General features: G+C 37.7%; 1 protein-coding gene across 3 annotated transcripts in view; it reads left to right on the top strand.

The window, feature by feature from the left end:
- Window positions 1–1,505: 1,505 nt before the first annotated feature.
- Window positions 1,506–26,595, top strand: part of LOC124595248 (tRNA (adenine(58)-N(1))-methyltransferase non-catalytic subunit TRM6) — a 42,846-nt gene continuing 17,756 nt past the window's right edge. The window contains exons 1-3 of one of the 3 annotated variants that reach the window (XM_047133912.1): window positions 1,506–1,713; window positions 12,732–12,847; window positions 13,004–13,077. In XM_047133912.1, coding sequence (XP_046989868.1) covers window positions 13,053–13,077 — 25 coding nt within the window. In that variant the 5' untranslated portion in view covers window positions 1,506–1,713; window positions 12,732–12,847; window positions 13,004–13,052. Of the gene's footprint in view, window positions 1,714–12,731; window positions 12,880–13,003; window positions 13,078–26,595 lie in introns of all 3 variants that reach the window. The other 2 variants (XM_047133911.1, XM_047133910.1) reach the window with 2 other exon arrangements.

Raw genomic sequence — 26,595 nt, 5'->3', positions numbered from 1 at the left:
AAGAAGGGAACAAAATATACAGCCTCAGAGATGGTTGTTCTCTACAAAGAAGAGGAGGAAAATAGTGCACCATTTCTAGAAACCAAGTACAGCTGAGGCACAAGACATTACTGTTTCTCTATTACAAACAGTCAATAGATATTGACGTTTATACAGTGAAAATTTACTTTACCTAATTCCTTTGTTTGTGACGTTTCTTAGTATTTTGCTGTTCACATCGTAATTATGCTGTTGCTATTAATCATCAGTCAGTGGCATAAGGATGACTGTCATCCCTTATTAAATATGAAGAAATTAATTCAAATCAGTGCTGTATGTTTGGCTTTCTTGTTTAATAGTTTTATTTTCTGCTACATTCGTGATTAAAGCAGTAAAAATTTATAATACTGTAAGTAAAAGGTCTCCTTTTCACAAAGTGGCTCGCTTGTCAGCCGCAGTTGCGTGTCAGTGCCACCTAGGAACCTAGGTGGCACTGCTGCAGTGCCGTTGCTCTATAGACTCAAGTCCCTATTACCCCGTCAGATTAGATTAGATTAGATTAATTATTCATTCCATAGACCCATAAAAGAGGGACTCCTCCTGGGTGTGGAACATGTCAGATAAACACATTACAAAAATGTAATTAGAAAAACTTGAGTTTCATTAATTTTAATGATCCTCAGTAGTTAAACAGTAAAATTATGTACATGAATTAAATTTAAACTTCTAATATTTACAGGTTTAATACTTATATCTGCTTTCATTTAAGCCATTATTCAGACATTTGCTAGTTTCTTGGCTGTTACAACCAAGTAATGTCAAAAATTAAAGTAAGTTATTTATTTAAGTGATCCTCAGTTAAGAACAGTCAGATTATGTACAAGATTTAAAATTAAACTTCCACTATTTACATCTGCTTTCCATACACCCATCATTCGCACAGTAGGTAGTTACTTGGCTGTTAAAACCAAGTATTGTCAAAAATTAAATTATAATAAATTTTCATTAAAATGGTCTACTGCACTTGTTGAGAAACTCATGGATGGAATAGAAGGAGTTGGCCACCAAAAATTCTTTTAAATTATGTTCAAATTGTGCCTTGTCTGAAACTAAACTCTTAATGATTGTTGGTAACTTATTGAAAATATGCGTTGCCGAATACTGGACTCCTTTCTGGGCAAGAGTAAATGATTTTAAATATTTATGTATATTGTTCTTATTCCTAGTATTGATACTCTGTACTAAGCATTTGGTTGAAAAAAAGAGATGTATTATTTACAACTGACTTCATTAAGGAGGAAAGTTTGTTGTAAATAATGCATCTCTTTTTCCAACTAACTGCTTAGTACACAGTATCAGGAGTTATCTTTGGATTGTTGATATGTTATGTTGATGTATATATGCAGCACGTGTGTCGTTTGTCTGTGTCCGCTATTGTAGTATGAATTAAGATCTTTCACACTTTATGTGAGATCAGAATTATGAATCGGAAATGGGCATATATATATATATATATATATATATATATATATTATGGTTTCAGCCTAATATCAGTAAATAAACTGGCAGCAAGAAAGTGATATTTAATTTTTTTTTAATGTAGCTTGTTTACAATCAGCATAGATACAAATTTCAGAAATATTGTCAGACCGGCCTAGAGCCTGGTTGGACATGCTACAGATTTGAACATGATGCATTAGATTAATGAGGGAGTCGTCGTTCCTACATAGCGAGGTAACGATTACTTGGGAGACTGTACAATTCTATATTATGCCTTTTTTTCGTAGTAAGGGTAAAAAAAAAAGCATTGAAATATTTCAAGACAATCATCCCGACTCCCTTTTATCCTCAGTTATAGTGCAAACTCATTATTGAGGACAGAAACATATAATATTGCAATGCTGAACGTAATGACCGTTGTAATGGGAAAGTAATATTTGAATCGCATTTTGGTAGTGGAAAGTTCCTTGATCTTAGTAGTCGCGATTTAGTCAGAAATCATTAAATTTCAAAAGTTGAATCTTGCCGTGTTTGGTCTGTCTCGTACTTTATTGAAGCAGCCAAATCTCAACTTTTAATACATACATGATGTATAGCTATGTGGTACTAGCTGGAGGGAAATCGTCAGATGATATATGGCGGCGTCCAAAATTGAAATTTTGGTATCAACAGAATGAACATGACCATACCACATTAATTTTGTGCCATGTATGTATTGAAACAGAAAGTGAAAAGTGTTGCCCCTAATATTAGTTTCATTTGCATTCCACTTCTTGTGAATTTTAGCCCTTCTAGTTGGCCCAAAAACAGTCTGTTAAAAAGAGTGATGGAACACAACTCTTTGGAAATAGATAAGTAACTTTCAGAAACTTTAAATCAAAAAGCACTCCACAGCAGAGTGAAAATTCACTCTGGATATTGATACCTGTTTTTACCACAAATTATTCAAGCACCAGTTTGTGCAAAAATATTAATAGTTACATAATGTTTTTCTAGTAAACAAAATAATGGCACATTTGTGTGAATTTTATGTATAAGGCTGTCTTGAAAAGTGAAATTTTGTTAAAGAATCCCATGTGTTAAATATGGTGGCAAGCTATGTTTACTAATATCTCAGTCTTCATGGTATTACAGTTTCTCTGTTTTAGTGCGAATTTCAGGTACGTTAAATTTGTTGTGTAGGACCTGAGTCATATGGGATTGGATGTAGTAACTTATTTGAAACCCAATGAGAGTGTTATGAACAGACCCAGAGAAATCCATCATTGTATACCCTTCTACCTTGTATTAAATAGTGGCGTGTTTGTGTGTGCGTGCGTGTGGCATCTGGCTTTAAGAATATATGGAAGTTTCTGTTTGTCTCCAGGAAAACTGGTTCAAGATATTGGGCTGACAGCCAGCCTCACCATGTCAGACAATGTCAGACAATCTACATGGGGGGGGGGGGGGGGGGGGGGTTGTAGAGAAAATATTCTCTGAAATATTTTTATTCATGTCAGAAGCAAACAACATAGAACATAGATGTAGAAAAAAAGAAAAAGAGTAAAAATGTTTGACAGTTTCAGGCCACAACATGAATACAACAAGAGCACAAATGGCATCTTTTGTTAAGAATTTTATGGTGCACAAGTACTCACAGAAGCAACTATGTGAAACTTGGCCCCTATTCTCAAGACAGTCTCCAAACTGAAACCCCATTTTTAAAGATTATTCTTTTTGCTTGCGACATCAGAATGGCAAGAGCAGACCATAGACAATCTGTAATGTTGCATGTCTCATTGATTGTCCTGTGCTGTACATGACATGCTTTGTCAGCTGTAGCATAGCCCAAAGTAAGTGCAAAAGTTGCACGCTTTGTTTGCGCTTTCCGAGTTAGTCCGATCCCTTTCCACTCAATATTTTTTTTTTTTTTTTTTTTTTTTTTTTTTTTTTTTTTTTTTTTTTTTTTTTTTTTTTTTTTTTTACATTCGGCTTGGAGTTCACACAGGGCTTCTTCACAAACAAGGTGCACTTCAATGTAACCCTTATACATTTTGGAGTTGAGCATTGCTCTAGTGTTGTTCCTTCATTATGAAACATATGTTCGGGTTTTCAGCGGGTTTAATTCGAGCTCCTTGCTTTGATATTGTTTCTGAACTGTTGACAGCCCTCCGTTACAGTCTCAGTTTTTTTGTTTTGTTTTGGGCAACACAGTTATTGGCATAGGTAAAACCTTTAATCCTTTCATATAAAAGGTGATCTTTTGTCTACATATTGAACGAATGTGCCTTTGGGATCCCATACTGACTCTTTGGTTCCAAAACAGATTTGTTGTTAGTCATCTAAGGATAGTTTTCTTTTGTAATGCTGTAGGTTTTTTTTTTTTTTTAAATAAAATACAGTGATTCGCAGGTTTGTATGCTGCATTATAGCCCATGTAAATAGCTACTGTATTCGTGTCTCTATCACACCCATCTGTGGATGAACGTTTGAAATGTTATGTTACATTAGAACTGTACTTTTAAATGTATATTTAAGTGTGTGTCTGCACTTGTCAATGACCTCTAGTTGAAACTGATCAGTAGTACAGAACGAGAAGACTTTTACCAACTGACCTACATGAGTAGAAATTTTTCCGTCTTTTGTCCTATGCTTCCCTTCTTAAATAAATTACCTTGCGAGGAATTTTTTGTGTGCTTTGGTAGAGAAAGTTGGTTTGGCTGTTCCATGTTCCATGAGCTTCTTCATTAATTTTATCTACTGCTGCTTCAGAGTTTGTCACATATTTGAAGCAGTTGTTCACTGAATGGGTCTTGATTGTGCCCTTTTAGTATGGCAGCTGTTGCAAATATTTTCCTTTATAAGTCTCTTGGAATAATTGTCCTTGAGCAGGTTTGTTGCAATCTACAAATAATTCCTTTTTAATAGAATTTGGAGAGAGTCAACCATTCTAAAATTTTGTTTCCTTTTGAGTCATACTTTCTGGTGTCTTATAGCAGTAAAGATATCACATATAATCAGTTTACATCATACCACAGAAAGTAGATGCTATACTGAAGTGGCAACTTGTAGCAACTAAATAGCTTCATCACAGAGAAAACTCAGTATTAACAGTAATTTAAGGTAGCACACATTAAGATACAATTAACAATAATTTACTGAAAACTACAGATAAATAACTTCAGTAAGATTATGAGGTGTAAAAAGTTTGCCAAGTTCACTAACTATGAGCACTCATCTACTCCTGAATCCAGCATGTCCAATCTCGCTCTGCTGGCAGTGACAGCATGTAAGTCTTGGCGCTGTCTGTTGATACACGTGTGCATATACTGCCACACTTTGAGACTGGAGGCACTGACTGAGTGAAACTGTGTGTCCTCTTAACTGCGCAGCCGACCGCTGTGGCCGAGCGGTTCTAGGCGCTTCAGTCCGGAACCGTGCAGCTGCTATGGTCGCAGGTTCGAATCCTGCCTCGGCATGGATGTGTGTGATGTTCTTACGTTAGTTAAGTTTAAGCAGTTCAAGTCTAGGGGACTGATGACCTCAGATGTTAAGTCCCATAGTGCTAAGAGCCATTTGAACCATCTTAAATGTGTAGTTGACAGATGAATATTTATTTATGATTTATTTGCCTGATGTCATATGGAAGCAGCATGTAGTCCCATTGTGTGTGTACCATTGCATCATACCATAGGTATGGCGGATGGATAGGACCATTTGAATAACGCATGGCAAAAGCATAATATAGTCTGTTATGTACACCATGTATCTCATCCGACCTAACTTTGTGGCACCACTGTGGAAACTACCTTTGCAGTGTGATACCCACTGCCTGTATGGCTGTGTACTGCATCTATGGGCGGACACAGACTTTTGAGCACAGGTGCACTATGCAATCACTTGTAATTATAAACTCTAGATTCATGCTGTGCATAGTTAAATGAAGGGAAAATCTGCGATTGTTGACAAAAGATGGATTGTTAGGTTTCATTGTATAACAATAGAACCTGTCCATTATTTTTAGTCCTAAGTATAGTCTTATAATCACTGACATTTAGAACAGATCATCACAGACAGATATCATGTTTCTGCAGACAGTGTGAAATTTAGTTCTTAATTTGTAAGTTTCTTTACAAATTTAGCCGTAATGGCACTGAATTGTAAAAGATGATCTCACTGTCATTAATTTCTAAGAGCTTGTAGGTTTGAGTTCACAAAGATAATAGAATGAAGGAAAAAAGACAATCTATATGCCTTCATATGAGCCCCAAGTTATCTGATCTTTGGAATCCTTATGCGAAATGTATATTGGTGGCAGTAGAACCATAAATTTTCTCACTAGTGTTTCTCGAAAAGAACATCGTCTTCCTGTCAGGGACTCCCATTTGAGTTTCTGGAGCACCTCCGTAATACTAGCATTTTGATAAAACCTACTGGTAACAAATCAATTGCCCACCTCTGAGTTGATTCATTGTCTTCCTGTAATATGACCTGATGGTGATTCCAAACACTCAAGCAGTACTCGAGAATGGGTTGCAGTAGTGTTCTATACCCTGTCTCCTTTATGGATAAAATACACTTTGCTAAACTTCCCCAACAAATAGAAGTCAACAATTCATGTTCCTGCTACCGTACTCACATGCTTATTCCATTTCAGATTGCTTTTATATGTTATGCATGGACATTTAATTGGCTGGACTGTGTCAAGCGGCACAATACTAACACTATATTCTAACATTATGAGACTTTTTTCTGCACCCATCTGCATTATCTTACATTGTTGTACATTCAGAGCAAGCTGCCATATGTCACACCAACTAGAAATTTTGTCTAAGACATCTTGTATCCTCTTAAAGTCACCCAGCTCTGGCACCTTCCCATATACCACACCATCATCAGCAAACAGCCACAGATTGCTGCTCACTGTATCCCTCAGATCATTTATGTACATGGAGAATAAAGAGCGGTTCAATCCCATGTACCAGGAGCACTTCTGATTGTATCCTTGCTTCTGATGAACACTTGCCATAGATTTTCTTGATGCAATAATTTACCAACAGCTGTATGTATAGTAGAAATTTATTTTATGAACTTCTTATATGCTACCAGTTTCGGCCTGACATTGATGACATAGAGGACAACAAACTGGGTTCTATTACACAAGAAGTCTTTGAACCACTTGCATATCTGTGAACCTATTCCGTACGCTTGAATGTTTGTTAACAGTCTGCAGTTGGGTATCACTTCAAACGCTTTTCGAAAATCAAGAAATATGGAATCTCCGTGTTGCCTTTCATCCATGGTTTACAGGATATCGTGATAAAAAGGCAAACTGAGTTTCGCACAAGTGATGCTAAATCCATCCTGATTTGTGGACAGAAGCTTTTCCATCTCAAGGCAATTTATTCTATTTGGACTCAGAATATGTTCAAAATTTCTGTGGGAAACCAATGTTAAAGATGTTGGCCTGTAATTTTGTGGGTCTGTTCTTTTACCCTTCGTATAACTTTCCAGTCTGTTGGGACTTTGAGCAGGGTGAGAAATTGCTAATAAATGCAAGCTAAGTGAGAGGCAATGCCGTAGAGTACTCTTTGTAAAACTGAATTCGAATTCCTTCAAGACTTGGTGACTCATTTGTTTTCAACTCTTTCAGTTGCTTCTTCATGCCAGGGCTGTCTATTACTACATTCTCCGTATGGGAGCTTGTGCGATGTTCAAATAAGGTATGTTTGTGTGCTCCTCCTGTGTGAATGATTTCTTAAATATGTACTTTAAAACTTCAGCTTTCCTTTTGCTGCTTCTGTTGCTACACAATACTGGTAAGCAAGTGACTGGGTAGAAGCCTTCGAGCTGCTTAGTGCTTTTATGTAGAACCATAATTTTCTCGAGTTCTCGGTAAAACTGTTTGTGGTATGACACTGTAAATTTTTATATGCTTTGCACATTGATCTTTCTACAGTTGCACAAATTTTTACTGACTTTTGCCTGTCGACATTGACACGTTCTTTTTTGAAATGAGAGTGGAACAAGTCTCTGCTTCCTCAGCATATTTCAAATTTTTTTGCTTTAACATGATGGGTCTTTTCCATACTTAATCCACATACTTTGCAGATACTACTCCAGAGTGTGATTTACTATCAGTTTTTAACTTTGCCCATAATGCCTCCTTGTCTGTTGTACTGGAACTAAATGATGTCCGTTCATTGTCTAAGTGGGATGCTGACAACTGCTTATCTGTTCTTTTAGGAAAAATACTTCCCTAGCCTTCCGGATGGGTTTGCTAACTTTAGTAACCGTTGTTACTATGATATCGTGATCGCTAATTTCCATCTGTATTGAGGCTCTTGTTAAGGCCAAGCCTGTTTTTACTACAAGGTCTGAAATATTTCCTTTGCATGTGCTCTGTTGAACTAGCTGCTAAACATAGTTTACAGGAAATGTGTACAAAACTACTTCAGAAGACTGTCTGTCAATACCACCTACAGTTAGTCCATACACATCCCAGTTTATACTTGGTAGGTTAAAGTTGTCTCCAATTAATATTGCCTGCTCTGGGTGTTTCAGTATTGCACGTTTTTTTGATTTGTTGTCTCTATGCAAGTTACGTAGCAATTATATTTATCTCTTGGGGTACATTCTGTCCCAGTATGTTAAAAATATTTGGTTGAATTAATCTTTAGTTGATACTTAGGCATAGAAGAATTGCTCAGTGATAATCATCAAGTCTTGTAATTTTTACACTCTTTGGGGAGGTTCGTCCAATGTTGCTTGACTTCTGAGATGATAATACCTTCCACAAATATATTTGGTCAAAACTTGGAATAACTCAGTATATTCAGCAGAACAGTCAAGGAAGTTTCCAGGAATTGATCCTCTCTAGATCTTATGTGTAGCTCTCAATCAATGACTGCATGGCCTTTCTCTCTGTTTATGAAGTGTATAAGAGATTAAGAATGCTCTCTGGAGACAGTGGGCTCCATACATACACTTATTAACAGCACACATTGCCACTGTCAGATTCAAGCTGTTGGTGATCGTATTATTCCTTATTTTGACTGAATTTGACTTTTTGATCTTATTTTCCCTGAAGAAGAGCTTTTTGATTTCATAAATTTCCACTGACAAATTGTGAATAAAAACATTCATTAAATTGTAAGCAATACTGGCGTTATGATTTATCTTAAACATAGGTTGAAGAAAAGCAAACCCACATGGATATCATTTCCTGGTTTAGAAAAACCTTTTGTAAATGTTGACTGAAGTAGCTCTTTGAAATTCTGAAGTTATCACGCTATCTACAACTTGCACAGAAACCAGACTGCAGTTATATGAGTCAAACGACATGGAAGAGAAACAGCAGTTTAACAGGGAATGAGACAGTGTTGCAGTTTATCCCCCATATTATTCGATCTGGACATAGAACAAGCGGTAAATCAAAATTGTGACTGGAATTAAAGTTCAAGGAGAATAAATAAGAAAGTCCAGTTTCTCAACTGGTCATTTGGTGTGTGATTAGGAGCCTTAAGATTTGCTTATGACATTGTAATTCTGTTGTAAGCAGCAAAGAACTTGGAAGAACAATTGAATGCAATTGATAGTGTCTTGAAATGAGGTTATAAGAAAAAAAAAAACAGCAAAACTAAAACCAAAAGTAACAAAGTGTAGTTGAATTAAATTAGATGGTGCTAGGGGAATTAGGTTAGGAAATAAGGTATTAAAATAATTTATATTTGGGCAGCAAGAAACTGTTAATATCAGAAGTAAACAGAGTATAAAATGCAGACTGGTAATAGAAAGACAGGTGTTTTTGAAAAGTGGAAATTTGTTGACACTGAATATAAATTTTAAGTGTTAAACTATTTTTTTGAAAACATTTGTTTTTTGGTTTGGCATGATTACAGATAAGAGGTAAAGTGGGATGTTGATTGTGGTATTAGAGGTGGCAAAACTTTTACAGAATAGACTAATACTGAGAGTTGCTTGAATTAAGTGTTTGGACTAAAAACATCAACAAGAGGAAATTATAACTAACCATCTCCATGATTATTTGTTGTTTCTTATAGTAAATTTGGTTTCCATGGAGATTTTGACCAAACCCAAGTCCATCAATATAGATCTATACAGGGTTATTACAAATGATTGAAGCGATTTCACAGCTCTACAATAACTTTATTATTTGAGATATTTTCACAATGCTTTGCACACACATACAAAAACTCAAAAAGTTTTTTTAGGCATTCACAAATGTTCGATATGTGCCCCTTTAGTGATTTGGCAGACATCAAGCCGATAATCAAGTTCCTCCCACACTCGGCGCAGCATGTCCCCATCAATGAGTTCGAAAGCATCGTTGATGCGAGCTCGCATTTCTGGCACGTTTCTTGGTAGAGGAAGTTTAAACACTGAATCTTTCACATAACCCCACAGAAAGAAATCGCATGGGGTTAAGTCGGGAGAGCGTGGAGGCCAAGACATGAATTGCTGATCATGATCTCCACCACGCGATCCATTGGTTTTCCAATCTCCTGTTTAAGAAATGCTGAACATCATGATGGAAGTGTGGTGGAGCACCATCCTGTTGAAGGATGAAGTCGGCACTGTCGGTGTCCAGTTGTGGCATGAACCAATTTTCCAGCATGTCCAGATACACGTGTCCTGTAACGTTTTTTTCGCAGAAGAAAAAGGGGCCGTAAACTTTAAACCGTGAGATTGCACAAAACACGTTAACTTTTGGTGAATTGCGAATTTGCTGCACGAATGCGTGAGGATTCTCTACCGCCCAGATTCGCACATTGTGTCTGTTCACTTCACCATTAAGAAAAAATGTTGCTTCATCACTGAAAACAAGTTTCGCACTGAACGCTTCCTCTTCCATGAGCTGTTGCAACCGCGCTGAAAATTCAAAGCGTTTGACTTTGTCATCGGGTGTCAGGGCTTGTAGCAATTGTAAATGGTAAGGCTTCTGCTTTAGCCTTTTCTGTAAGATTTTTCAAACTGTCGGCTGTGGTACGTTTAGCTCCCTGCTTGCTTTATTCGTCGATTTCCGCGGGCTACGCGTGAAACTTGCCCGCACGCGTTCAACCGTTTCTTCGCTCACTGCAGGCCGACCCGTTGATTTCCCCTTACAGAGGCATCCAGAAGCTTTAAACTGCGCATACCATCTCTGAATGGAGTTAGCAGTTGGTGGATCTTTGTTGAACTTCGTCCTGAAGTGTCGTTGCACTGTTATGACTGACTGATGTGAGTGCATTTCAAGCACAACATACGCTTTCTCGGCTCCTGTCGCCATTTTGTCTCACTGCGCTCTTGAGCGCTCTGGCGGCAGAAACCTGAAGTGCGGCTTCAGCCGAACAAAACTTTATGAGTTTTTCTACGTATCTGTAGTGTTTCGTGACCATATGTCAATGAATGGAGCTACAGTGAATTTATGAAATCGCTTCAATCATTTGTAATAGCCCTGTATTTAGCAGTGTCCCCACAGTCTGCGAGTAACTCAAAGGAAAAAAAAAAAAGGAAGATTATATCCTTATGTAGTTACCTTTTGTAATAAATCTACAGCTCCAAAAGCTGAAGTAATTCTTTTAAAAAAATTGAATTATTTACAATTTTTTGCATGGACATATCAATATGGTGGCAAGCAAATGTTATGCATATGAATCTTACTGTTACAGTTAGTTATTACAACAATCAATAATAGGTTACATGTCACAATTCAATATAATATTTACACACATTACTGTTTGCAAGGTCATTAGTTTACCGCATACCACAAATTGTAGTTTTTATGGAACCATCTTATTTATTTGTAAAAACACTTGAAAAATCATATCTCTGGCTTGTGTACACGTATGTTTTAATACGAGGGCTGTTCAAAAGTATCCAGTCTTATTTTTATTGTCAAAACAAGCAGTTGTATCGGGGCATGCATGCTTTCTCCATGTTTGGAGGCATAAGCAGGGTACATACCTGAGGGATTTTTTTTTTATGAGTGTGTAAACAACCAATTACTGGCTCATCATTAACAAGTGAAAGTGTGTAAGCAGTAGTCACTGGATTTTGTGTTGTGGGCAAAATTACAGAAAAACTGGAGCAACATTATTGTGACAAATTTGGTTTTAAATTCGGCGATTCTCAAGTTGAGACAATCCACAAGATTCGACAAGTGTTTGGGCATAAAGCAATTGATACAACATGGATAAAGGAATGGTGCAACTGCTTCAAAGATGGCCACTCATCAGTGAAGAGTGAAGCACATTCAGGTAGGCCCTGAACCTCTGCAAATGAAGTTGTTATTGCTCACGTAAGGACTGTGGTGTGCAGGAGAGATGTATCACATTCGGAGAACTTGAAGACAAGGTTAAAATTGATATTGGACCCTTTCATTGTGTTTTAATGGAACATTTGCACTTCAGGAGGATCTCAGCAAAATTTGTGTCAAAGTTGCTAACAACCTAGCAGAAGAAATGTCATTTGCAGATAGCACAGGACATGCTGGGTACTCTGAACACTAATACCAACTTTTTTAACACAGTGATGACTGGTCGTGAGTCCTGGGTTTATTGGAATGACCCAGAACCAAAATTCCATTTGTTACAATTGAAGCATCAGCCATCCCCAAGACCCGAAAAAGCGAGGCTGGTCTGTAGCAACATGAAAGTTCTGTTGACTGTCTTTTTTGACTCCAGTTGTGTGGTCTATCACAAGTACACCTCAGAAGGTACTAACATCAATAAGGAGTTCTAGCAGGATGTACTGTGTCATCTTTGTGAAGCAGTGAGATGCAATCAGTTGGACTTGAGGGCAGCAGGCAGTCGTCACCTTCAGCATGATAAGCCATCCACTCTGTTTTCAATTATTCAGAGTTTTTCTGGCCAAACACAACATGGCTGTGATTTGTCAGTCTCCCTGTCCTCCTGAACTAGACCAAGTGATTTCTCACTTTTCCCTAAACCGAAAAGACAGAATGGGACCAGATTTCAGAACATGGAAGACATGCAAAATTTGATGGAGCAGCACCATGCCACACCAAAAGAGGCTTCCCAGTAATGCTTGTAGCAGTGGCAGCAGCATTTGGAGAGCTTGTAGAAGCTTAATGGGACTAGCTTGAAGCTGACTAGTGTCAAACAATTGTATCTGAATAAAGATTGATTTTATAAATAAAAGTTAGATACTTTTTGAACAGTTCTCGTACATTTGTTGACTCTTACTATGTACTTCTTTAATATTCATTGAACTAATTTTTATTTTTATTATTATTATTATTATTTTTTTAGATTTGATGTGAACATTCTCTGGTTACTAGTTTTCAAGAAATCTGGCAGCTTCTTCTGAACTGAAGTTAGCCATATGTTGAATTTATCCTGATGATTGTCAACATCTTGGCTGGAAGGTTGGCTGAAATCTCTCTTGCATGTTGTTGTAGTGAGTGTACCCTTGTTGCTTATAAATTAAGTTAAATTATTTTTTTTCTTTTTGTGCAAATATTAGTGTCTGCAATATTATTATTCGTATTTGTGTGCATTTATATTGGTTTCATAATTTACAGTGATTTTAGTGAAGCGCTACTAGAAAAGTAGACAGTTGTCCCTGCCATTATGGAAGTGGATGAGGCTTCTGATGGTAAGTAGGACAGTTATGTGTACACTTTTACTAACAGGGACTTATTTAGATGAATCTGCAACGAAAAAGTAGGGTTTAAATGGAAGAAATAAGTGTCAAGGAGACTTAACTTCAGGAGGCTGATTTCAGATTGTACAAAACTGAGACAGGAACTTCATGAAATATTTGTTATCATGCTCAAGGAAACCTGCAAAACAATTGGCTATCATTTTTAAAAGATCTGCCATATTTTGTTATGCAAGTTACTTACCATAGAGTGAATGAATTGCTCTGTGAATTGTACAGATAACCCAAGTTTAAGGCAACTCGAAAATTATAAACTGTCCCATATTAACCTAAGTATCATTTTTGCCTGCACTATACTCTTCCCATAATGACAATCAAGAGGCCCCTGGGAGATTGGCTCATTGAATTTAGTGGACTGAAAGAAAGAAAATGGATTGTGATAAGCAAAAGTAGTCGTGTTCCGGCAGTGCTCGAATGCTCATTGTGCAACATGGCACTAACTAAAACACTTCCCTTCTTATTGAAGACAAATAATGAGGTACAAAAGAGCCACAGTACAAAGTGAAGTATTATTGCGATTAACAACCTGGTCTGTACTACTAGTGATAATGTTTCAAACATTGGGATGGGCCAACCATTTGGTGACTTTCAAGGAAGCTGCTGGAACAGTGTGTGGTTACTGTAATTAGCTGTGGATCTTTGAATTTCAAGGGATTAGTGAATTATTCCCCCCCATGAACCATGGACCTTGCCGTTGGTGGGGAGAATTGCGTGCCTCAGCGATACAGATAGCCGTACCGTAGGTGCAACCACAACGGAGGGGTATCTGTTGAGAGGCCAGACAAACATGTGGTTCCTGAAGAGGGGCAGCAGCCTTTTCAGTAGTTGCAAGGGCAACAGTCTGGATGATTGACTGATCTGGCCTTGTAACAATAACCAAAACGGCCTTGCTGTGCTGGTACTGCGAACGGCTGAAAGCAAGGGGAAACTACAGCCGTAATTTTTCCCGAGGGCATGCAGCTTTACTGTATGATTACATGATGATGGCGTCCTCTTGGGTAAAATATTCCGGAGGTAAAATAGTCCCTCATTCGGATCTCCGGGCGGGGACTACTCAAGAGGATGTCGTAATCAGGAGAAAGAAAACTGGCATTCTACGGATCGGAGTGTGGAATGTCAGATCCCTTAATCGGGCAGGTAGGTTAGAAAATTTAAAAAGGGAAATGGATAGGTTGAAGTTAGATATAGTGGGAATTAGTGAAGTTCGATGGCAGGAGGAACAAGACTACTGGTCAGGTGACTACAGGGTTATAAACACAAAATGAAATAGGGGTAATGCAGGAGTAGGTTTAATAATGAATAGGAAAATAGGAATGTGGGTAAGCTACTACAAACAGCATAGTGAACGCATTATTGTGGCCAAGATAGATACGAAGCCCACACCGATTACAGTAGTACAAGTTTATATGCCAACTAGCTTTGCAGATGACGAAGAAATTGAAGAAATGTATGATGAAATAAAAGAAATTATTCAGATTGTGAAGGGAGACGAAAATTTAATAGTCATGGGTGACTGGAATTCGAGAGTAGGAAAAGGGAGAGAAGGAAACATAGTAGGTGAATATGGATTGGGGCTAAGAAATGAAAGAGGAAGCCGCCTGGTAGAATTTTGCACAGAGCACAACATAATCGTAACTAACACTTGGTTTAAGAATCATGAAAGAAAGTTGTATACATGGAAGAACTCTGGAGATACTAAAAGGTATCAGATAGATTATATAATGGTAAGACAGAGATTTAGGAACCAGGTTTTAAATTGTAAGACATTTCCAGGGGCAGATGTGGACTCTGACCATAATCTATTGGTTATGACCTGTAGATTACAACTGAAGAAACTGCAAGAAGGTGGGAATTTAAGGAGATGGGACCTGGATAAACTAAAAGAACCAGAGGTTGTACAGCGATTCAGGGAGAGCATAAGGGAGCAATTGACAGGAATGGGGGAAAGAAATACAGTAGAAGAAGAATGGGTAGCTTTGAGGGATGAAGTAGTGAAGGCAGCAGAGGATCAAGTAGGTAAAAAGACGAGGGCTAGTAGAAATCCTTGGGTAACAGAAGAAATATTGAATTTAATTGATGAAAGGAGAAAATATAAAAATGCAGTAAGTGAAGCAGGCAAAAAGGAATACAAACGTCTCAAAAATGAGATCGACAGGAAGTGCAAAATGGCAAAGCTGGGATGGCTAGAGGACAAATGTAAGGATGTAGAGGCCTATCTCACTAGGGGTAAGATAGATACCGCCTACAGGAAAATTAAAGAGACTTTTGGAGATAGGAGAACGACTTGCATGAATATCAAGAGCTCAGATGGAAACCCAGTTCTAAGCAAAGAAGGGAAAGCAGAAAGGTGGAAGGAGTATATAGAGGGTCTATACAAGGGCGATGTACTTGAGGACAGTACTATGGAAATGGAAGAGGATGTAGATGAAGATGAAATGGGAGATATGATACTGCGTGAAGAGTTTGACAGAGCACTGAAAGACCTGAGTCGAAACAAGGCCCCGGGAGTAGACAACATCCCATTACAACTACTGACGGCCTTGGGAGAGCCAGTCCTGACAAAACTCTATCATCTGGTGAGCAACATCTATGAGACAGGCGAAATACCCTCAGACTTCAAGAAGAATATAATAATTCCAATCCCAAAGAAAGCAGGTGTTGACAGATGTGAAAATTACGGAACTATCAGTTTAATAAGTCACAGCTGCAAAATACTAACACGAATTCTTTACAGACGAATGGAAAAACTAGTAGAAGCCAACCTCGGGGAAGATTAGTTTGGATTCCGTAGAAACACTGGAACACGTGAGGCAATACTGACCTTACGACTTATCTTAGAAGAAAGATTAAGGAAAGGCAAACCTACGTTTCTAGCATTTGTAGACTTAGAGAAAGCTTTTGACAATGTTGACTGGAATACTCTCTTTCAAATTCTAAAGGTGGCAGGGGTAAAATACAGGGAGCGAAAGGCTATTTACAAGTTGTACAGAAACCAGATGGCAGTTATAAGAGTCGAGGGACATGAAAGGGAAGCAGTGGTTGGGAAGGGAGTGAGACAGGGTTGTAGCCTCTCCCCGATGTTGTTCAATCTGTATATTGAGCAAGCAGTAAAGGAAACAAAAGAAAAATTTGGAGTAGGTATTAAAATTCATGGAGAAGAAATAAAAACTTTGAGGTTCGCCGATGACATTGTAATTCTGTCAGAGACAGCAAAGGACTTGGAAGAGCAGTTGAATGGAATGGACAGTGTCTTGAAAGGAGGATATAAGATGAACATCAACAAAAGCAAAACAAGGATAATGGAATGTATTCTAATTAAGTCGGGTGATGCTGAGGGAATTAGATTAGAAAATGAGGCACTTAAAGTAGTAAAGGAGTTTTGCTATTTTGGGAGCAAAATAACTGATGATGGTCGAAGTAGAGAGGATATAAAATGTAGGCTGGCAATGTCAAGGAAAGCGTTTCTGAAGAAGAGAAATTTGTTAACATCCAGTATTGATTTAAGTGTCAGGAAGTCATTTCTGAAAGTATTCGTATGGATTGTAACCATGTATGGAAGTGAAACATGGACGATAAATAGTTTGGATAAGAAGAGAATAGAAGCTTTCGAAATGTGGTGCTACAGAAGAATGCTGAAGATTAGATGGGTAGATCACATAACTAATGAGGAGGTATTGAATAGGATTGGGGAGAAGAGAAGTTTGTGGCACAACTTGACCAGAAGAAGGGATCGGTTGGTAGGACATGTTCTGAGGCATTAAAGGGTCACCAATTTAGTATTGGAGGGCAGCGTGGAGGGTAAAAATCGTAGAGGGAGACCAAGAGATGAATACACTAAGCAGATTCAGAAGGATGTAGGTTGCAGTAGGTACTGGGAGATGAAAAAGCTTGCACAGGATAGAGTAGCATGGAGAGCTGCATCAAACCAGTCTCAGGACTGAAGACCACAACAACAACAACAACAGTGAATTATTTGTGTGTTCGATCATTATTGTGATCTCTTTCTATGATGTGTAATGATTCAGTTGCTTTAGAGTTATAATACATTTTTGTTAGTGAAAAATATGGCAACAAGCTGGCCATTTACATAACTGCCTTTTACATTAATCTTAACTTACCTTTATTGTTTTTTACATTTGGTGATTTATATTTAGCTTTACGCCCCATCCCCCCTCTCCCTTTCACTTCCCCCACCCACCTTCCCTGTCTGTAGTTCTGTATTATACTTTCAGGAACTCTTGTTTGTTGTCACATCTTGGCACAGGTCCTAGCTACCAATATCAGGTTGGTGTGGTTTGCATGGTGCTTTCTGGACATTGATGACAATATTGTTCTTTTGTGCTGTCTTCTAACCTTTGTAATGGAATTGAGATGGAATAGAACCTCTTTCATTGTTTAGGGTGGGTGCTGAGAAGCAGAGTAGGATCTTTGGTGAGCATGGTGATCTGCCAAAGTAGCAGGTTGATGTAAACTCTGTAAACAAGTTTATTAACCGTTAGACATATTTATATGCAAGGTTTGATCAGCAGATCAACTAACATCAATTGGAACCTCTTTCATGGAACCTCTTTCACATTGATTCCATCCTATTACACATACGCTTTGCACTATTGAGGGGCAAGAGCCACTAGCTTCTAACCAATATTAAACGGACTACCTTGGGTGCCGAACTCAGAGACAAGTCCAATTGTTGCCACTTGTTCTGTCATCTACTGAATCAACGGCTGCTTGACCTAACCACTAAATCAGTGGTCACTTGGCCTAATCATTATACCACTGGTTCCTTAGCATACTTCACAGGAGACAAGTACTATTCAGCTACTTGTTATGACTAGCAAATAAGATCCACAACACTGCTATTTGAGACAAAGTCAGACTGTGCAGTACTACTCATTGGAACATAAATTAGACACTCGTAAGCTTGCTATTTGTCTGTAAGTTGTAGTTGTGCCACCAAGAGTAATACTGTCTGTCTGTGGGTGAAGTACTGCTGTTTCTTCAGTAGCTGCTGCTGTCTGCCAGTGTTGCTGGCTTCTGCCTTTGCTTCACTGACTGGTTACTGCTTGAATATTTCATTGATATTCTCACATTCTCTGATTTGATACTGCCAATAGCTGCCCTTTTATACACTTATTGAGGGTCTTTCCCACTCAGTTATGATTGCACACGATGCTCTTTATTGTCTTTCTGGCCTGCTGGAACATTCTCTCTAATAGACAAGCCTGTTAGCCTCATTTTTCACCTTCTCAGCCTTCTGACGAGTTGTAACCACGTGCTGACCTTCAAGTGATAACGCAATGAACACCTTTATCCAAACACATTATCTTTTCCAAATATCTTTCCCACCAACCTGTCGCCTCTCAGAGTACACAGGCCTGCACTTCTAGAGCTAAGTTGAGCAGACTAGTGTGCCACTGAGAAGCTTTCATTGGAATCTTTTCTCCTTATAATATGACATACAGATACACTATTCCTTGGTCATGACAACATAGTGGAAGGAGTTGTCAAGCAGATATTATCTATTAGAGTTTCACCTCATTGTGGTGAAAGGTCAACGATTTTTATGAGTGAATACTTCACTCCTTTCTGTGCCACACTACGGATGGATGCTGCAATTCATTCCTCCTCCTAGCATTATATTTGTGAATGCTACTGTTCATTTTTAACTGAGATTGGTTGTCGACAACCGATGTCATGATGAAGTAAATATACTGCGAGGATGCTGTCAGAACGTCCGGCTGTTTAACTAGCTGCCTAAAAAGGGTTCCAGAGTGGACACCACATGTTAACCTTATTACACATATCTGCACAACAAATACAGTGAAGTGAATGAAAATAAGAAAAATAAGTCAACTTTTTAACATCTTAATCCCCAAAGTCTGCTGTTATCCGTAATGCAGAAGCTGCAGGGCGTAGATTTTTAGATGATCCATAACACCAGACTTTCAATTCAGACTCATATAAATATAGACACCTAATAATTTACAATATTCTGTTCCAATAATAGCTTTTGTTTGAGGCGCTGTTTGTAATGATGTGGCCAGGCCTTGTGCCATACCAATTCGCAGACTGTATTATGTTAAATAAGTCTATTGAAAGTCCATTTGCAGAAAACCAGTTAATAATACTCAAGAAGATTGTATTTACATTTTTAAATGTTACTGTTTCTCCAAGTTACATTGTGTGGAGCAGGCCAGTAATGTTCCTATACTCAACATACAGCTCCTAAGTTAATGTTCAGCTCTATCCTATTTTCAACTAAGTTCAGGAAAACCACAATGATTTACTGAAATCAAGTAGCTTCACTTAAAGTTCAGAACACAATGGAAAGATGTCAAGTCCTCATAGTCAGCATCCAAGAATAATTCAACTCAATGCATGATATACAGGATAGCCCATACTGCTGCAAACTGAAATGTATAACTGATCTGTAACTTGTGCTAAATTCTATCAGTCCAGCATCTTTCAACTGGAATTTATGAAGTATTGTGGCCAAACTTTTACTGTCACAGGTTCCTCCATATAAGACTTGTGATACTAGTCTTTCTTGTTGTCCACAAGTTATATAAAACATGTGTAAATCGATAAATGCAAAACTATAGTATCTATACTATTGTTGCTATGTGTCAGGCTGCATTTCATGCTGTTGTGTGTGCCTCCACTTTCAATTAGTTATGAGTTAATGGCCTAACTTTGTTACAGTGTACCACATTGGATGGTTAAAGTCTTTCAGGATGAGCTCATTTCAGAAATGTTAATTGTAGGGCTGGACAACAGGTTGGTGGATCCTATCCAAACCTGCACATCCCTCAAATTACCCCTCAACAGCAACAAGAAGAGCTCAACATCCTTACAAATACCAGCTTGAAACATGACTGACCTATCTATTGGCTGAACCTATAAGATGTGCATTGGTAAAGTCTTAGACACAAAATGTGGCCAAAGCAGAGTCCAAGTCTGTATCATTGAATTAAGGCACCAATTGAACACTTGCCCCTATATCCAGCCATCTGCACAATCTTGTAGCACTGTAGGCTGTGGAAATGTCTGTAGGAAGTGTTGCTTCTGCTAAAAGTGTAACAATGCTTTATCTGCTTGTGGTCTAACAGTAAATGTCACACAATGCAGACACAAAGCCAAGAGTTCAAATCCACTCCTTCTTTTATTTTTTAAACCACAGTTTGCTGCCTTCTAAAGGTGTTGGTCTGATGGAGCTCCAAAAATAATTTTCTTCACTCTCAAACACACCAGTAAGAGCAAAACTTATTAGAAACATTTCTGTGAAAGAGCCTGTGGCTGCATCAGGATCAGAAGAGTTTATGCTTGAGATTTTCTTCACTGTAAGGTGCTCACTGCCCACCAACTGGCTTAAGCCAGCTGCAATCCAGCAAGGTGATTGTAGCATGGTATGCAGTGCATGTCTTGGACATATTTCTACTCTTGCATTGGTAAGCATAAAATTGTTTGTTGTTGTAGTTTCATTTTCTGCGCAAAATAACTTTGATAAACCAAATGAACATCATGTAGTAATACAACACATGAGGGCTTCTGTGCATCAGAAAAGGATTTTTTTGATTGAAGAAAGATCATTCTGTGCAAATGATTTTCCACATTCAAGAAGTCTCAACAAATGATATGTGTAATGAACTGTTACCATTTAACATTGGGGTGACATTTACATTCAAAAGGCAAGCTCCAGAAGTTGGGTGTTGGAGTACTGCATGCGCTAATTCAAGGCAACAAACATTAAAGGAATGCCTATTAATATATTTTTGCTTGAATGTCATCATTTCACTCATTGAGGATTCCTGTGCAACATTGTTCATGGTGATGAGTTGTGATGTCTTTATGTTAACTTCTTAAGAAGAAATTGATGATGGAGCACTAACAAGAGAGATCTCCTCGAGCAGTAGGCAGTGTGAACAGGTAATATTTTGTATCAGATGGTACTAAATGAGTGTTGTACACTGCAGACTTCTCATCAAGGGTGTGCTCACCACAGCTTGTGTTTCTTGCCAACAACTCTGACACCTTTCAGTTACAGTATATGAAAAAGAACCAACAAAACTATTTTAAGTGTTATTACTACACAATAATGTGTTCTGCTAACTTCACAAACAAAACTATTCATAGGAAGTCGTCCCTCACACAATTACTCTGCTTATCTTACACCTTGAGGGTTTGCCTTTCACACTACATATCAATGAGTCACTAAGAAAATTCCTTTTCTGTCAAGAATGCATTCAAATCTGACTTGATATCCCCAGCTCCAAACAAGTAGGTTTCTATAGGCATGGAATCTGCAAACTACATGAGCATTGCATGTTGTTTAGATATGTTGGAGAATATGTAGTTGATGATTAATTTCTGTCGTATGTTTACTGTTGTTTTCAACAAAATAATGGAAAAGTGCTGTTAAAATATGCACAGTACTGATAAAATGAGTTACAACTTGCCGCTGTAACCTTCTGATTAAGTATATTTTAATAAAACTTAAAAGTACCTGTAACATGAGTGTGCCTAAACCGCCATGAATTAGTAAGATGTTATGTATTTTGAACTTCACCTGTGTTCTGTCATGCTCAAGCAGCATGGAAATTTGACACTTGGAAGAGATGCACAAGGAAGCCCAGTTAATAAATTATTTAGTGCCACACTGTCACAAATAATCAACTGTGAGGAACCACAATTTTTTTTTCTTACATTATGGAGTGCTGAAGTAATGAGAGGACTTCTGATGGAGATTCTTCGTCTTCTCCTCCTTCTTCTTCTTTCTCAGCACTACAGCCCTTGATGGGCCTTGGCCTCCTCCATAGTCTTCTTCCATATCTCTGTTTTTCTCTTCCATCCTCGTATCTCCATCTTGGTATGGTCAGCCAGTTCATTGTTGAGCCATCTAGTTTTGGTCGGCCATTCCTTCTGGTGAAATAATTCTTGTTTCATTCTGTTCCTTTACTTCTTCTATATCTTGAAAATTTGGTATCAGCCATTCTGTTTTCTATTTATTACATATCCTATCAGCATTAGACCTTAATTGTTTATAAACCTTTACATTTCTTCTTGTCTCCCTCTGTAGCATTCTCAGTCTTGCTGTATTTTTAGTCTTGTGCTAGTTTATATTAGTTATCAAACCATCCATTCCTTTCCTTTTTTCTTATTCCAGTTGTTTCTTCTGTTGGCTCTTCACCACTTTCTGCATTCTGTTCTATCTATCTTGATTTACCATTGTTTCTTCACCAGCTATCAGGTTGTTTATGTGGTATGTTTTTACAGTTTCGATATAATTCAGTTTTTCTGTGTTCCAATTTGCTATTTTACCATTCCAGTTTTAAATATTACAGCTTACTTCTCTCTCACAATAGTTTTTACAGCACAGTTGTTTGAACCGCAGTTTGGATTCTTGCAGCTCCTTACACGTGGAATATCTTGCTTTCACTAACACATGGTCTGTTTTGTAAACTACTTGATTCCATGTTCCAGCTAAGTATTCTTTTCTGTGGAAAACAAGCACTCAGTGAGTAAATTATTGCTAGTACCAAACTGACATAAATGCAGCTCCATTCTCATTACTTTACTCATGTAAAGTGTTTCTCCCTGGTAGCTTTCCACATTCAGTTTGCTCGACTGTGCATTGAAGTCTACCAAAACTAACAGTAGGTCACGGTTTTCATGTACATTCAGGGTCTTTGTAGAATTGTTCTTTCATTAGGTCTTCATAGAACTGTCCTTTTATTCCTCCTCCTCGTTCTTCTTCTTTTTCCTCTGCCTATGTTGGTGCATGTGCGATTATTATCATTATATTCCTGAATTTCCCTTTTATTCACAGTCTGCTGAACCATTCTAAGTCTGTAGTGGTCAAAAAACACGTTGACTACTCATAATTTTTACAGTATAATCATTGAAGATGCTCCAAAAATGTGAATCATGTTTCGTTAGTGAATTCTTCAGTTTTCAGTTCTTTTAAAATAGAAAAACGAAAGTAATTGTGACAGGCATTGATTTATGATGTTAAGTTTACAGTTGGTGCAGCTGAGTATTATTTTTAACTACACTCTGGGCTCTAAACCTAGATACAGAAACAGGAATAAAACTCATTGACATGTACTTTTGGTATTCTGGCCCTCTGTGCATGCTTGTTTAAGACACGAGCTGGGAGTCAGTCCTGAGCCTGCTCGAGGAACACATTGGCTGGAAAAACAAATTCTTACTGCTGGTAGAATAACTGAAACACAGCAACAGTGAGAATGTGTTTGGAAATTCTGTGACAGTTGAATTAGTTCCTGGATGGCACAGAATTATCCTGCTAAAGTTACTTGATATTTCCTTGTCATTTCCACTGAATAATCTGAGAGATTATCACTTAAGATGTGATATCAGATTATCAGTTTATGGTTTAAAGTCCTTGGAGGTTGTTACACCTGGAAATTGCAACTTATCTTGTCTTTCACATTGCAATTTATGTGTACTTGACAGCTCTGGGCAATAAGAGACAAACAAGTGCGGCAAGTCTGTGCTAGCTATGAGGTAAAGGGTTGTGCTGTAAAGTGAAGGCTGCATTAGTAGCTCTCAGTGTAGGCCACTTTTTTTACCTATTCTGTGACAGATCTATAACAGCCAGATCCAAAATCAATAAGGCAGCTTCTCCATTCACAGTTGATAGTGCCTTTTTCTGTCTCTGCTGACATAATTTTTGGTTTTTGTGAATACACAATGTTATTTATGAAATTGTGGCACTAAATAATTTATTAACTGGGTTTCTTCATGCAGCTACTTAAACTGTCTAATTTCCACATTACTTGAGTATGACAGAGGAGAGCAGGTAACCACAGACCATTTTGAAGTCCAAAGTGTGCAACGTTGTAATAATTCATGCTGGTTTAGGCTTTTGTAAGAAGGTTATGGTGGTAAGTTGTAATTCATTTGTATTAGTTCAGTACATAATTTAACTGCATTCTCCCATTAGTTTTTTGATACACACACACACACACACACACACACACACACACTCACACTCACACACACACACTCTCTCTCTCTCCAACAAATCTAAATTGTGTGAAATGCTCAGGCAGTTTACCGATTCCGTGCCTATGGAAACCTACTTGTTCGGAGTTGAGGATGTCAAGCCAGGTTTGAAGTGTATTTTCCTCTGAAAAGGAATTTTCTTGGTGGTTATCTGATATGGAGTGTGAGAGGTAAAAACACCTGAAGGCATAAGATAAGCAGTATAAATGTGTGAGGGATGACTTCCTCTGAATAGTTTTGCTTGTGATGTCAGCAGAATGTGTGATTGTATAGTAGTAACACTTGAAATAGTTTTGGTGATCGTTTTTTTATATAGTACAACTGAAAGTTGCCTTAGCGGTTAGCAACAAATGCCAGCTGCAATGGACACGTGCCTGGGGAGGAGATTGCAGTGCATGATACCCATTTTGCGCCACCAGATGCAAAATATTACTCATTCACACAGCCTGTTGTTTAAGAAGATGTCTTTTGTTAGGACTCTGTCATTAATTTCTTCTTAAGAAGTTAGCATAAAGACATCACAACTCATCATCAATAACAGTGTTACATAGGAATCCTCAGTGAATGAACTGATGACTTTCAAGTAAAAACATTTTAGTAGTCATCCATTTAATTTTTATTCCTTTAATTAAAGCATACTGTCCTCCTACATCCAACTTATGAACCTTACCTATTGAATGCAGCTGTCACGTGAATGTTCAGTTGTCACAGATCATTACATAAGTCAGTTATTGAGACTTCCTAAATGTGGAAAATCATTCTTATAGAATGATCTTTCTTGAACAAGAAAATCCGTTTCAGATATAAGTTGTTGTATAGCACTTGCCCATACTCGATACAAATGATTTGAGCAGCTTCCATTGCCTGAATCCTTCTGTTAAATTCAAAGCAAACAGTGTTTCATAAATGTTAGACCTTTTTATTTGTGATGCTATTTTATAACACTTAAACAACTTTCATAAGACTAAGGTATGCAAAATGCAACCAATAACTGCGAGACTTGATAAATACACTCATAGCAACCTGTGTGTGTTGTGTACTGCACAATGTTACTCGGTTTATCAAAGTTATTTTGCATGTAAAATTGAAACGTAACAATAATTTAATGCTTTCCAATGTGAGAACAGATTGCGTGCTGTGCTGCAATTACATAGTTGGATGGTGGCTGGCACCAGGCAGCTGGTGGGTGGTGGCCACCGTAGTGTGGAGAAACTCTCAAGCATAAACTGTTGTGTTCTTGATGCAGCTATGAGCTCTTCACAGAAATATTTCTGGATGGAAGGTTTTGCCATTACTGACAGGTTAGAAAGTGAAGAAAACTGTCTTTGAGTTCCATCAGTTTGATACCTGCAGCATACAGCCGAAATGCAGTTTAAGTAATAAAGGAAGTAGTGGCCTTGGAGTTGTGATGTTTTGGTCTTGGAGTCTTGATGTTTTGTCTACAATTTGCGATGTTTACCACTGGTCCAAGGGCAGATCATGACTATCACATCAAGCAGAAGACAACACTTCCTCCACACACTTCCACATCCTATGGTGTTGAGAGGTCATGCAGATATCCAGACTTAAATTCTAAGGGACGGGCGGTTTTACTGACACCTTAAATGAATGACTTGGTTTCTGTAGCTGGCTGGCAAGTGACTGCAAGATAGATTCTTCCCATGTGTTATATTTTTTACGCCCATAAATAATCAGCTTTCTTCCCTCTAATTTTTACCTTATTTTCAATGTATCCACTAGCATACGACACTTACATGATAATTCAATACCTCATTTAGACTTAATGCCACTTGAATTTATTGTTCAGATTATTATTTTGGTTATTCTGTATGCAGTGTTGTAATTACTTTTCATTAAAACACTCATAACCTGAAAATATAATTAATTGATATCAGTAAAACAGTTTGCAACATGAGAAACTGTATGAACTAATCAGTATATTTGAGAAAGGTGACTTACACCATTCAAAAACTAAATATTCCAACTTTCCAGTTATATATTTTAAGTTACCAGGAACTAATTATCTTCTGAAATAATTAAAGTTCCTTGTCAAACAAATTTGTATTGCGGGTATTGCCCTAACTGTTGTTAGATTCGGACTTTCAACTAATTACTTTTGTTGCAGTAATTTTTCTGTACAAAATGACTTACAGCATTAATGAATTCACTAATTAATATTTTCATGTAATTTATTATTATTTGGAATATGGCACTTACACATGTAAATGAGGGGATCCACATCAATGAAGAATAACAGTGCTTATGTTTCAAAACTACATAATGATGTAAAAATGACTAGCTTAGATTTTACTGTTTTGATGTACTGCAAGAACCAATAGAATTTTGACTTAAAGAAAATATTGCTGGTTACAAATTTGGAAAATCAGATTTGTAACCAGCAACATTTTCTATAAGGCAAAATTCTGT

The sequence above is a fragment of the Schistocerca americana genome, chromosome 2 (assembly GCF_021461395.2).
Source record: "Schistocerca americana isolate TAMUIC-IGC-003095 chromosome 2, iqSchAmer2.1, whole genome shotgun sequence".
Taxonomy (NCBI): domain Eukaryota; kingdom Metazoa; phylum Arthropoda; class Insecta; order Orthoptera; family Acrididae; genus Schistocerca; species Schistocerca americana.
This window is presented reverse-complemented; position numbering and strand designations above follow the sequence as displayed.